Genomic DNA, 13,176 nt, shown 5'->3' on the forward strand with positions numbered 1-13,176 from the left:
GAATTCGTTTATTAATTCCAAAAACCTGGCAGAACATAGGCAGGGAATAATTTACCCTGATGCATTTTACTCAATACATTTTCATACTGGTCACCATTGGAAATAGAAACTACAACCATGACATTGCAAGCTCCATGCTCTGCCAACTGAACTACACGGGACTACCACGTCAGATGGGTGCGGTGTCCTCACAGGCTGTCCTAACAAGATTCTGGTCTGCCTCCTTGAGACAGCAGCCCAAGCAATCTAGCTAGCGAGCAGGCTAGCGCTTGTTAACTTCTGAGTCTGATTGTGAACGTTTTGCTTCCGAACTAGACACGACGGCCCTAACCCAATATTGTTGCACTCCGAAAGCCAAATACCATGCCATATCAGGACCAATGCAAAGTGACAATTAATTGAAACTGTTGCCATATGACAGCATCGACATTGACAGTGTGTAACTGGCTCACTCTACTTTTAAGCTCCCATAATCATAGCGAGGGAAGTTATATGACCCTTATATATGACGTTGTCCAGAACAAGAGCACGTCAAGTTCTGTTTACTTTGCCTGCTGCAAAGGTCTACTATAAATGAAACTCTGAAATGCACAGTTGTAGCTGCTACATATTGTTCGCATATTGTAAAATTACAACTAATTGTCTTCCTTGAGATAAATACTTTACCTAAAACGAGTGTTCTGTATTTAAAAGTACAACATAAAGCGGAACACATGAACTAGGGAGGAACACTTTTGTTGTGACACAAGGTAAGGGTGAAAGTTGAAGGGTATGTTGTGAACATGGCATCTGGCATTAGTGCAAAGCATGGATTATTAACCACAAAATGTTCGGTGTTTCACTCACTCCAAAGAAATATATTGCCACACGCTATTTGTATTCAACGACCTACCGAAGTAAAATGTATACGAGCTTCAACAAACTCTACTGCAGAATCTCGGCATAACGAAAAATATTGTATCGATATTGTGAGGTAAGTAAGCCAGTTGGCTAGCTAGCTAAATATGGCTAAATGGTATGACTAGCAAGCATCCTTCTAAGCACAAATTGCATGGGCCCCTCTGACTGGCTACATTGTACAGCTAGTTGCATGGTTGTGTTCAATTCCTGTTAATTTAGAAAGTTAACCAAATGCATTTAAATTCCAATTGTTCCTCGTTGAAATGCATTGAAGAGAATTGGAATGTCAGTGCAAATGGAATTGACCCCAACCCTGGCTAGTTATTTGTTTTTGTTACATGTGTTACTGCATCTAATGTTTTCATTTTGAAGAAGTTAGTCCACCAATAGCATTACACTTGACTTGTTTCAAATAATTTGCCTGTGTCCACTGCCTTGTTTCCCCAGGTCTCGGGACTATGACGGTTTTGTGTCCTCCCTGCTTCTCCCTGAGGATGCCCGGCGCTCCTCACTGGCCCTGAGGGCCTTCAATGTCGAGCTGGCTCAGGCAGGTATTCCAGAAAGTTCAGCACTGAGTGCCTTCAGAAAGTATTCATACCCCTTGACTTGTTCCACATTTTGTGTTACAACCTTAATCCAAAATGGATAATTATATATATTTTTTTCCTCACCCATCTGAACACAATACCGCATAATGACAAAGTGAAGACATTTTTGCAAATGTATTTAAATACAGAAATATCTCATTTACATAAGTATTCACACCCCTGAGTCAATACTTTGTAGAAGCACCTTTGGCAGAAATTACAACTGTGAGTCTTTCTGGGTAAGTCTCTTAAGAGCGTTGAACACCTGGATTGTGCAACATTGGCCATTTATGATTTTCAAAATTCTTCACGCACTGTTAAATTGGTTGTTGATTATTGCTAGACAGCCATTTTCAAGTCTTGCCATATATTTTCAAGCAGTTTTAAGTCAAAACTGTAACTCGACACTCAGGAACATTTCACTGTCTTCTTGGTGAGCAACTCCATTGTAGATTTGACCTTGTGTTTTAGGTTATTTTCCTGCTGAAAGGTGAATTTGTCTTCCACTGTCTGTTGGAAAGCAGACTGAACCAGTTTTTCCTCTAGGATTTTGCCTGTGCTTAGCTCTATGTTTATTTTTATTCCCCAAAACTCTCTAGTCTTTGCCAATGACAAGCAAACCCATAACATGAGACAGCCATCACCATGCTTGAAAATAGGAAGAGTGGTACTCATTGATGTGTTGTGTTGGATATCCCCAAACATAATGCTTTTTATTCAGGACATAAAGTTAATTTCTTTGCCACATTTTTGCAGTTTTACTTATTGTAAACAGGATGCATGTTTTGGAATATGTGTTCTGTACAGGTGTCCTTCTTTTCACTCTGTCAATTGGGTTAGTATTGTGGGATAACTACAATGTTGATCCATCCTCCATTTTCTCTTATCACAGCCATTAAACTCTAACTGTTTTAGTCACCATTGGCCTCATGGTGAAATCCCTGAGCGGTTTCCTTCCTTTCCGGCAACTGAGTTAGGAATGATGCCTGTATATTTTTGTTGTTGTTGCCATCTACCAATAGGTGCCCTTCTTTGCGAGGCATTGGAAGACCTCCCTGGTCTTTGTGGTTGAATCTTTGTTTGAAATTCACTACTCGACTAAGGGACCTTACAGATAATTGTATGTGTGGGGTACAGAGATGAAGTAGTCATTCAAAAATCATGTTAAACACTATTATTGCACACAGATTGAGTCCATGCAACTTATTATGTGACTTGATTATTACATCTTTAATCCTGAATTTATTTTGGCTTGCCATAACAAATGGGTTGAATGCTTATTGACTCAATACATTTCAGGTTTTTGTTTTTTATTAATTTGTAAACATTTAGAAAAGCAATTCCACTTTGACATCATGGGTTATTGTGAATAAGCCAGTGACATAAAAAAATCTAAATTTAATCCATTTTAAATTCAAGCAGTAACACAAAATGTGTAAAGAGTTGAGGGGTGTGAATACTTTCTGAAGGCATTGTATGAATATGTATATGCATATATTGGAAATTATGATACTATAATCCTCGGGGTGGTCATATGTCCAATACATGTCCAGAGCTAAGTGTTGATGTTCAGGCATCCTGCTGTTAAAGATAATACTGTTATGTCTAGAATAATACATCAACTTATAGACCTAGATATGAGCAAGGATAACAGTGAGGGAATGGTCTAGTAAAGCAAGGCATTTTTCATGCAAATCTGTATGCCTAACAGTATAAACTTATTCAATGAAGATGTCTTCTGAAAGGAATTGAGAAAAGCCTCGCTTTTTTGTTTCTCTCCAAGGTGAAGGACTCTGTTTCCCAGAAGACCATAGGTCTGATGCGGATGCAGTTCTGGAAGACTACAGTGGAGGAAATCTACAGGGACGACCCCCCAGTGCAGCCTGTCAGTGCAGAACTATGGAGGGTCAGTCTGGAGTAGATATCTTCTGTTTTTATTTTCATGAATACATCTGCAGGCTAACGCAGTCTACAGTATAACGTTTGGACTTTGCATACCATTAAACATAGTACATATCAAATGCATTGGAAAAGCTGTTTTAAATATCTTCAAATATCTCCTTTTGCAGGCGGTGAAGAAACACTACCTGACAAAGAGGTGGATGCTTAGAATAATCTCTGAGAGAGTAAGCAAATGTTGCATTTTAGGTCATGGATTTGGGTGGGTTCAATTCTAGTTCTGTTTAATTTATTTGAAGTATGTCTCTACTGTTGCCAACAGGAGAAAGACATGGAAGACAGAGCTTATAGAAACCTCCAGGAGTTGGAGGCCTATTCAGAGAATACCCAGTCCTCACTACTGTACCTTCTTCTGGAGAGTTTAGGTGAGCAGGTGTATCTGTGTTTTGTGCTAGACTCCACTGACTGAAGAGTGTACAGCATGTGCATTGCTCTGTTCCCGAGGGGGGAAAAAACATCTAATTTATATTCACAATTAACTTCCCAGTGTTCAAGTACCTCTTAGAAATGATGAGAATCGTGCTTGCAAATGCAAATTGAGAAAGATGAGAATTGCAGCCAGCGAATGGAACATTGCCGGGAACTTTGTAATTGTGTCTTGTCTAATGATACCTTGTCCGCCTGGCGTTGCAGAGCTCGTCGTGCATAATTGCACAACGGAAATGCCATCAGAATGAATCAATATAGCCACTGATCTCCTGTAGAATTTTGCTGAAAGGCTGGACAACAGAAACGACCCATTTCCACTCTACATTAAACACATTCTCAATAGATTCCATAGAGCCAAAGAAATGGATGACAATAACTCTGCTCCTTCCCTATTTGGAAGAACCTTGACAGGAACAGTCACATTATACTGTGTGTGTACGGTGCATTCGGAAAGTTTTCAGGCCCCTTGACTTTTTCCACATTTTGTTACGTTACAGCCTTGTTTTAAAATGGATTAAATAAAACATTTTCCTCATCAATCTACACACAATACTCCATAATGACAAAGTCAAACAGGTTTTTAGAATTGTTTGCTCATTTGTTAAAAATAAAAACAGAAATACCTTATTTACACAAGTATTCAGACCCTTTGCTATGAGACTTGAAATTGACCTCAGGTGCATCCTATCTCCAATGATCATCCTTGATGTTTCTACAACTTGGTTGGAGTCCACCTGTGGTAAATTCAATTGATTGGACATGATTTGGAAAGGCACACACCTGTCTATAAAAAGGTCCCATAGTTGACAGGGCATGTCAGAGCAAAATCCAGGCCATGAGGTTGAATTAATTCTCTGTAGAGCTCCGAGACAGGATTGTGTTGAGGCACAGATCTGAGGGAAGGGTACCAACATATTTCTGCAGCATTGAAGGTCCCCAAGAACACAGTGGCCTTCATCATTCTTAAATGGAAGAAGTTTGGAACCACCAAGACTCTTTCTAGAGCTGGTTGCCTGGCCAAACGGAGCAAATGGAAACGGAGAAGAAGGGCCTTCGTTAGGGAGGTGATCAAGAACCTGATGGTCACTCTGACAGAGCTCCTCTGTGGAAATGGGAGAACCTTCCAGAAGGACAACCATCTCTGCAACACTCCACCAATCAGGCCTTCATGTTAGAGGGGCCAGATGGAAGCCACTCCTCCAGTAAAAGGAACATGACAGCCCACTTGGACTTTGCCAAAAGGCACCTCAAGTACTCTGACCATGAGAAACAAGACTCTCTTGTCTGATGAAACCAAGGTTGTATTCTTTGGCCTGAATGCCAAGAATCACATCTGGAGGAAACCAGGCACCATCCCTACAGTGAAGCATGGTGGTGGCAGCACCATGTTGTGTGGATGTTTTCAGCAGCAGGAACTGGGAGACTAGTTAGGATTGAGGGAAAGACGGACAGAGCAAAGTACAGAGAGATCCTTTATGAAAACCTGCTCCAGTGTACTCACGGCCTCAGACTGTGGTGAAAGTTCACCTTCCTACAGGACAACGACCCTAAGCACACAGCCGGGACAATGCAGGAGTGGCTTCGGGAGAAGTCTCCAAATGTCCTTGACTAGCCCAGCCAGAGCCCGGACTTGAACCCGATCGAACATCTCTGGAGAGACGCTCCCAATCTAACCTGACAGAGCTTGAGGATCTTCAGAGAAGAATGGGAGAAACTCTCCAAATACAGGTGTGCCAAGCTTGTAGTGTCATACCCAAGAAGATTCGAGGCTGTGATTGGTGCCAAAGGTGCTTCAACAAAGTACTGAGTAAAGGGTCTGAATACTTATGTACATGTATTTTTAATATATTTGCAAATATTTCTAAACCTGTTTTTGACTTGTTAGTATGGGTTATTGTGTGTAATTTGAGGGGGGATAAAAACATTTAAATAATTTTATAATAAAGCTGTAATGTAACAAAATGTGAAAAGTCAAGGGGTCTGTAAACTTTCCTGAATGCACTGTATACAAAATAATGATTACTTGAACTTGCAGATTGTTTTATGAGAGGAAGACATAGAAGCTGGTCAAGCTGTATTCACTTGAGCGATTAATTAAGTAGCATCATTTCTGCATTTCTGTGACTTGTTCGCATCTTCTCTTGTGGAATGTCATTATTTTGCCCCCCTCTGCCAAGGAACCTGTCACACTTGTTCCAGTCTAATTGACTAGAAGAGATGTCTGACTCAAAGCCTCAACCTATTTCAAGTACAGGGCACTCCACATGAAAGCATTTCCCAGTTATTGATATCAAATGGGTGCGCTTCATTGTTATAAATTATGTATACAAGAGAACAGTGTCTGCTTAAGGTTTTAGCATGGTCCTAGTCAATCAAAAACGGTAACTAGGTTTCTGAGGTAAACTAGAAGACAAATTCTTCTTGTACCTAGACAGCGCATGTTTAATTCAATAGAGTTTAGTCATTTGTTTTAAAAGTTGTGCAATGATTTAACTTTTATTTATTTTTCTGTCTTCCCTGATTCCCTTTGTGTGTGTGTGTGTGTGTGTGTGTGTTTGTCCAGGTGTGAAAGATGTCCATGCAGATCATGCTGCCAGCCACATTGGTAAGGCCCAGGGGATCGTGACGTGCCTAAGAGCCACGCCCTACCACAGCAGCAGACGCAAAGTCTACCTACCTATGGACATCTGCATGCTGGTGAGTGACCATATCTGGAGCAGAGGTATCAAAATGATGACTTTCCTGCTGGTGACGTTTTGTACAGATGGATGCTACACTGCCATTCCTGACACACACACACACACACACACACACACACAGGCCTTTGTGACATTATATTCCTGCTAGACCGGTTTGGCATTATCAACACAGTGAGGGAGTGTGTCACTACTCCAAATGAAGTATGCCAGAGGCACAGTTCTAATGAAACCCCATGACAAATGCACTGGCTGTAGTTACAAGTCAAATTCTAGCCTTTGTCTGATCATCTGTCGACAAGGCCTCTGAGCCACAGCTGGAGTGACAGGGGACTGTGTGCTGCTGATTTATGATGTGACATCAGGAGATGTTTTTACCGCTACTAGTCCAGTGTGTGTGACAATAGTGACCTCTTCAGGTTTATGGAGACCTCCAGGTCATTTGCCGATCACTATTGTTTTGACACCTGGGGTGCTACTGTAACATAAAGGTCTAGTCCTGAGCTCAATTGAAGCTTGCTAAAGCCTGGTGGGTTTTCTCCACTTCCTGTGTCATTAAGGGACAGTGAGTGCTTTGCAATTTTCCAATTATTTTAATCCAGTCATAAGTTCATTGCTCTGGTCGGAAGCGGAAGGGACTGTTGGTGTCCAGGGGTTTAACTACTTCAGCCTCTGTCCGTGGTGATTTTACATTTATACAGGCTTTGGCAGTGGACCCTCTGTATGTTCGTGTTTTGTTGTTTTGCTCCCATTGCTTGACAACAGCTTCTAGCCTAGCTAATAACTTGCAATTCCCAGCTTCATTTTATTCAAATAGTATTGAAGTTACCTGACTTGATTGTTTAGTTTGTCAAGCTAATGTGTGTAGCAGCATGTCTACAGACACCGACCGCCTTGTGCTTTTGGGCAATACAAAATCTCATTGTCCTCATATTATTGTTAAACTAAACTCAGCAAAAAAAGAAATGCCCTCTCACTGTCAACTGCGTTTATTTTCAGCAAACTTAACATGTGTAAATATTTGTATGAACATAACAGGATTCAACAACTGAGACAAACTGAATAAGTTCCACAGACATGTGACTAACAGAAATGGAATAATGTGTCCCTAAACAAAGGGGGGTCAAAATCAAAAGTAAGTCAGTATCTGGTGTAGAGGTCGACCGATTATGATTTTTCAATGCCAATACCGATTATTGGAGGACCCCAAAAAAAAGCTGATGCCGATTAAAAAAAATATAAAATCTTATAATATTTGTAATAATGACAATTACAAGGTGACAAGGTATAAATCTGTCGTTCTGCCCCTGAACAAGGCAGTTAAAACACCGTTCCTAGGCAGTCATTGAAAATATGAATATGTTCTTAACTGACTTGCCTAGTTAAATAAAGGTGTAAAAAAAATGTTTTTTTAAATCGGCCAAATTGGTGTCCAAAAATACCGATGTCCGATTGTTATGAAAACGTCAAATCGGCCCTAATTAATCGGCCAATCCGATTAATCGGTCGACCTCTAATCTGGTGTGGCCACCAGCTGCATTAAGTACTCCAGTGCATCTCCTCCTCATGGACTGCACCAGATTTGCCAGTTCTTTCTGTGAGATGTTACCCCACTCTTCCACCAAGGCACCTGCAAGTTCCCAGACATTTCTGGGGGGAATGGCCCTAGCCCTCACCCTCCGATCCAACAGGTCCCAGATGTGCTCAATGGGATTGAGATCCGGGCTCTTCGCTTGCAATAGCAGAACACTGACATTCCTGTCTTGCAGGAAATCACTCACAGAAAGAGCAGTATGGCTGGTGCCATTGTCATGCAGGAGGGTCATGTCAGGATGAGCCTGCAAGAAGAGTAGGAGGATGTCTTCCCTGTAATGCACAGCGTTGAGATTGCCTGCAATGACAACAAGCTCAGTCCGATGATGCTGTGACACACCGACCCAGATCATGGCGGACCCTCCACCTCCAAATCGATCCCGCTTCAGAGTACAGGCATCGGTGTAATGCTCATTCCTTCGACGATAAACACGACTCCGAACATCACCCCTGGTGAGACAAAACCGCGACTTGTCAGTGAAGAGCACTTTTTGCCTGGCCTGTCTATTCCAGTGACTGTGTGTTTGTGCCCATAGACGACTTTGTTGCCGGTGACGTCTGCGGAGGACCTGCCTTACAACAGGCCTACAAGCCCTCAGTCCAGCCTCTCTCAGCCTATTGCGCACAGTCTGAGCACTGATGGAGGGATTGTGCATTCCTGGTGTAACTCATGCAGTTGTTGTTGCCATCCTGTACCTGTCCCGCAGGTGTGATGTTTGAATGTACTGATGCTGTGCAGGTGTTACACGTGGTCTGCCACTGCAATCAGCTGTCCGTCCTGTCTCCCTGTAGCGCTGTCTTAGGCATCTCACAATGAGGACATTGCAATTTATTGCACTGGCCACATCTGCAGTCCTCAAGCCTTCTTGTAGCATGCCTAAGGCACTTTCACGCAGATGAGCAGGGACCCTGGGCATCTTTCTTTGTTGTTTTTCAGAGTCAGTAGAAAGGCCTCTTTAGTGTAACTGTGACCTTTAATTGCCTACCGTCTGTAAGCTGTTAGTGTCTTAACGACCGTTCCACGGGTGCTTGTTCATGAATTGTTTATGGTTCATTGAACAAGCATGGCAAACCGTATTTAAACCCTTTACAATGAAGATCTGTGAAGTTATTTGGATTTTATGAATTATCTTTGAAAGACAGGGTCCTGAAAAAGGGACTTTTCTTTTTTTGCTGAGTTTATATCAAACTAAACTCCTTATTTGTGGAATAAGATTACGATTAACCGTTTTATATATATTTTTTGCTGTCAAACTATCCGACTTGTACTCAGTTTCTAAACAACTTCTGTCTATCATGGGGTTGACGGCCATAGTGCTGTAAACACCTCAGGGCAGCCTGAGGCCATAACAATTTTTAAAGGAGAGAGAACTGAGATCTGACAATCGCTATACATACCGTGAATAATGAAGATAATTATCGAGAGCTTCACTTTGTTCGCCCCATTAGAGGCCATATGCTATCAGCATGAACAATTGGTTGGCTTGGCTAGAATGGTGGTTTGAAGGAACAAATCTCTCCTGTGTAAATAAGTGGTGTGAACAAAGGTGTGTGTGTGTGTGTGTGTGTGTGTGTGTCTGTTACCACCAGCACAGAGCCTCCCAGGAGGACTTCATCCGAGGAAGCCGGGAACAGAATGCGAGAGATGTGGTATATGACATTGCCAGCCAAGCCCACGTACACCTACAACACGTACGTAACCTCATGACATTAGGACAGTGTTCCTCCAATGTTATTTGGTGGGCTGTTCTTGCCGAACAGATTTACTGCTTGATTTGATTCAATTACATTTCTACATTTGGAGAGCTCTGAGCTCTCATGTGGGTTCAGTCGTTTTCTCGAATGGCTACTACAATGCCTTTTTTACCTGTACAACACATACATAATCATTTAACGTTGATGAATACTTGTAACTTTGTTTTATTGTGAGCTTCAAGTTAATTAAGGCTTGTTTGTACACAAAAGGAATTTAAAAGAGAAGCTGAAGTAGTCTGAAATGTAGTAGCTACTGGTGTTTTATATGCACGTCCATCTCTGTTAAACAGATTATAGCTTTATTAGCCTGTTAGTCATTTTACTCAGTTTGAACCTTTTTGTCTCCACAGGCCAGATCCTTCAGCAAGAACATACCAGCTTCCGCTTTCCCTGCCTTCCTCCAAACAGTGGGTTGTTGTTATTATTATAAGAATGATTGGGTTATGTTGTGGTCACTGTGACTGACGTAACATCATGAAAAGGGTCATATTTACTAAAACGTTGACCAAAGACAAGACTGAACTACGGGGCTTCTTTAGTCCTGGCACCAGGGAAGAGACCAGGTCTGCGTGTTAGTTTCTCTTCAAGTTCTCTTGTCATTTGTTTTTGAATGAATCCTCCAGTCATGTTCATCTGAACCCAGGTAAGGAGGAGCAGCCATCTTGAATGAGCCTTTCTCTTCCTCAGCCACCTCCCAATATCCTCACATGGCTGTATGTCTAGCCTAATCTCCCTCTCATCACAGCACGCTCCCCATCAGGCCAGACACCTTTTACTGCTCCAATTTAAATCGCACCTGACAGACCACCAAGGGACTGCATTATGGGCTCTTACCACTGGCACTCTCAAAAGCAGTCTGATTCCCACAGAGAAGGGGCATGAAAGAGTGCAAGAAATGAAGGGCAGAACATATTAACCAGAGACTTGAGAATGAGGCCCAGGTGAAGAATTCGAGAAAGACAAATGCCCCGCGTCGTGTGTTATGTTTTGAAGGGTGGATGTCACAACGCTTGAGTGCTCCAACCAGCAGGGGTATGATGGTAATTAGAGAAAGAGAGAGCATTAATCCACTCAATTCTGTGTTCCTCTTTTATCCTCTCCATCCAGGACAATTTCCACAAATATGATGCTCTATTGCTGCTGGTGTTATAACTATGTTAATCTGTTCTGACGCCTTAAAGGCTCTTTCCTCTCAGATGCTGAATCATATCATATGTTTTAGGCCGGGCTGGCTTTGTGTATCTAGGGCAAAGAGGAAGCACATTCCTGAGCTCTGAGATGACGCTCACGCTAGCTTCCACATGTAGAGAATAAGGACTGACAGACACATGCTGTGGATGCTGTTTCCCTCTCTCTGGCTGCTGTTCTAGGTGGTGCTGGAGGACTACCTTCAAAGGGTGCGGCGGGTAGACTTTGATGTGTTCCATCCCAGCCTACAGAAAAGAAACCCACTGATCCCCATCCAGCTCTATTTCCGCTCCTGGAAGAAGACCTATTGACCTACATGGTGGGACCTTATCTTTAGCCCTATTGTAATTTATACCAGATTTCAACATCCGATTTCCCAAAGTCCCGCTCTCGTATGTTGGTTTCTAAGTAGACCTATCTACAACAGTGGATTTCAAGAGACTCCTCCATCTATGATGTCAGCACTCCCCAGAAAAGGATTCTGATTTAAAACATGCCTCTGCCATCTAAACCAGTTCACCTGTGTTATTCCCTGTTGTAGACTAGACAGCTGAGGACCACAGACAGAGATTATTACAAAGCAATAACTACAGTACTGGAGACTGAACTGCCGCTCTGATATATTTAATATTTTCAGTAATAAGTCGTGTAGCCATGTTGATGGTCTAAGTGTTTTCTCTTCTTTTTAAAGCTCTTAAATAAAGATGTCACAAACATAATAACAGTTATGTATATCATTGTGAATTATGATGACATTTACGAAAATATAGAGCTTTTTACTTGACTTAAGTGTGAATATCGCTGTCCATATTTGCGGCACAAGCTCTATACATTCACAACATAGCTTTTACCAGCACAAAATGACATGGTACTGTTGCTCCTGATAACCATTTACAGCCAAAGTAGGATGCAAGTATATAATTAGCATAGTGCTTAGTTTACCAGAAAATGTCCGCCTCCAGTTGATTGTTTTGATCTGGACCAGATGCCAGGTTGTGGAGTTTAACAGTTCAAAATGGCCCTTTTCTTTTCATGTACTTATTTGGTTTTATTCTTCAAAACCAGGAAATGCTAAGGCTTCACCTTAAAGATTGTCACAGAGAGGGCCAGGTCATTCACCCAGGTTAGTTTGATTATTTATTTATTATAGTATGCATTTTCCTCCCTGTTATGAATCCTTACAGTCGGTGTGTTCCAGACCCTGATGATGCCCTCTTCAGACTAGGCTACCCTAGCTCTTCTGCCCTTAACAGAAGGGAAAGTCCTCTGATCCCACTTTTTCTGCCTGTTCTCAATGTTGCAAAGAGCTGTAGCCTTCCAACGATTCATTGGGTTTTTTGTTCCCAAGCAACCCTCTGTGCTACTTCTGTCCGCTTAAGGCTGTTTCTTATACATGCAAATACCTGTGGCCATTCGTTAGATTGCCATGGTAGGATGAAACATCAATCTTGATGCAGTCAATGGACTACTGATAAAATGAAGTTGGTATCATTCACTTGAAGCAACCCAGTGTCCTGGACAAGTGCCATGTTTTGATGAGAAGTGCCTTGTACTTCTAACGGGAGAGACAGTGAGAGGGCAAACGCGACTAGAAGAGAGACATCCAGGATCAAAGGATATTTGATAGGTTGGTTTAAACCTTCACCAAAGATGAGCGAGCATCGTCACAATTTATGTATGTTTTTCGTCGCCAAGCCTGTGACGGCCAAAATACAAACATGCACACAGGCAGGACTCATCAAAAAAACGTTTCTTTTGAACCAAGATACCAGTGTGTGATGGCCAGTCAGTTCTCTATAGTACTGTCTCTTTTGGAGAGAGAACACTTTATCTTCCAATTGAAGATTCTCCCCACTGGGCACAGACGTCTGTTCCACATGGGTTCAGTGTCATTTCGTTGAAATTATGTGGAAACGTTTATTCAACCAGTGTGTGTGTGTGCCCAGTGGGTCAGAATTAAACCAACTTGATTGTCGCCTCGCTGTTTGACTTCCTGCATTGTGCCGATGTGTCCTGTTAAACAGTTTGTTTAATAATGTAGGAATGAGGACTTTGTTGTAAAGGAAGTG

The 13,176-nt window shown here is 42.0% G+C and overlaps 1 protein-coding gene across 3 annotated transcripts; it reads left to right on the forward strand.

Annotated features, from left to right (window-relative positions):
* Positions 1–584: 584 nt before the first annotated feature.
* Positions 585–11,826, forward strand: LOC112222882 (NADH dehydrogenase (ubiquinone) complex I, assembly factor 6). Of its 3 annotated transcripts, XM_042311075.1 has the most exons (10): positions 585–749; positions 854–973; positions 1,348–1,451; positions 3,271–3,393; positions 3,557–3,613; positions 3,709–3,811; positions 6,439–6,572; positions 9,755–9,856; positions 10,270–10,326; positions 11,290–11,826. In XM_042311075.1, exons 3-10 carry the CDS (start codon positions 1,431–1,433, stop codon positions 11,416–11,418), a joined length of 726 nt encoding a protein of 241 aa, XP_042167009.1. In that variant the 5' UTR covers positions 585–749; positions 854–973; positions 1,348–1,430; the 3' UTR covers positions 11,419–11,826. The 3 variants fall into 3 exon arrangements, with proteins under 3 accessions (XP_042167009.1, XP_024241502.1, XP_024241500.1); XM_024385734.2 differs by lacking the exon at positions 854–973; XM_024385732.2 differs by lacking the exon at positions 585–749 and having other exon boundaries at positions 756–973; positions 1,348–1,447.
* Positions 11,827–13,176: the final 1,350 nt, after the last annotated feature.

Source organism: Oncorhynchus tshawytscha, linkage group LG03 (genome assembly GCF_018296145.1).
Source record: "Oncorhynchus tshawytscha isolate Ot180627B linkage group LG03, Otsh_v2.0, whole genome shotgun sequence".
Taxonomy (NCBI): Eukaryota; Metazoa; Chordata; class Actinopteri; order Salmoniformes; family Salmonidae; genus Oncorhynchus; species Oncorhynchus tshawytscha.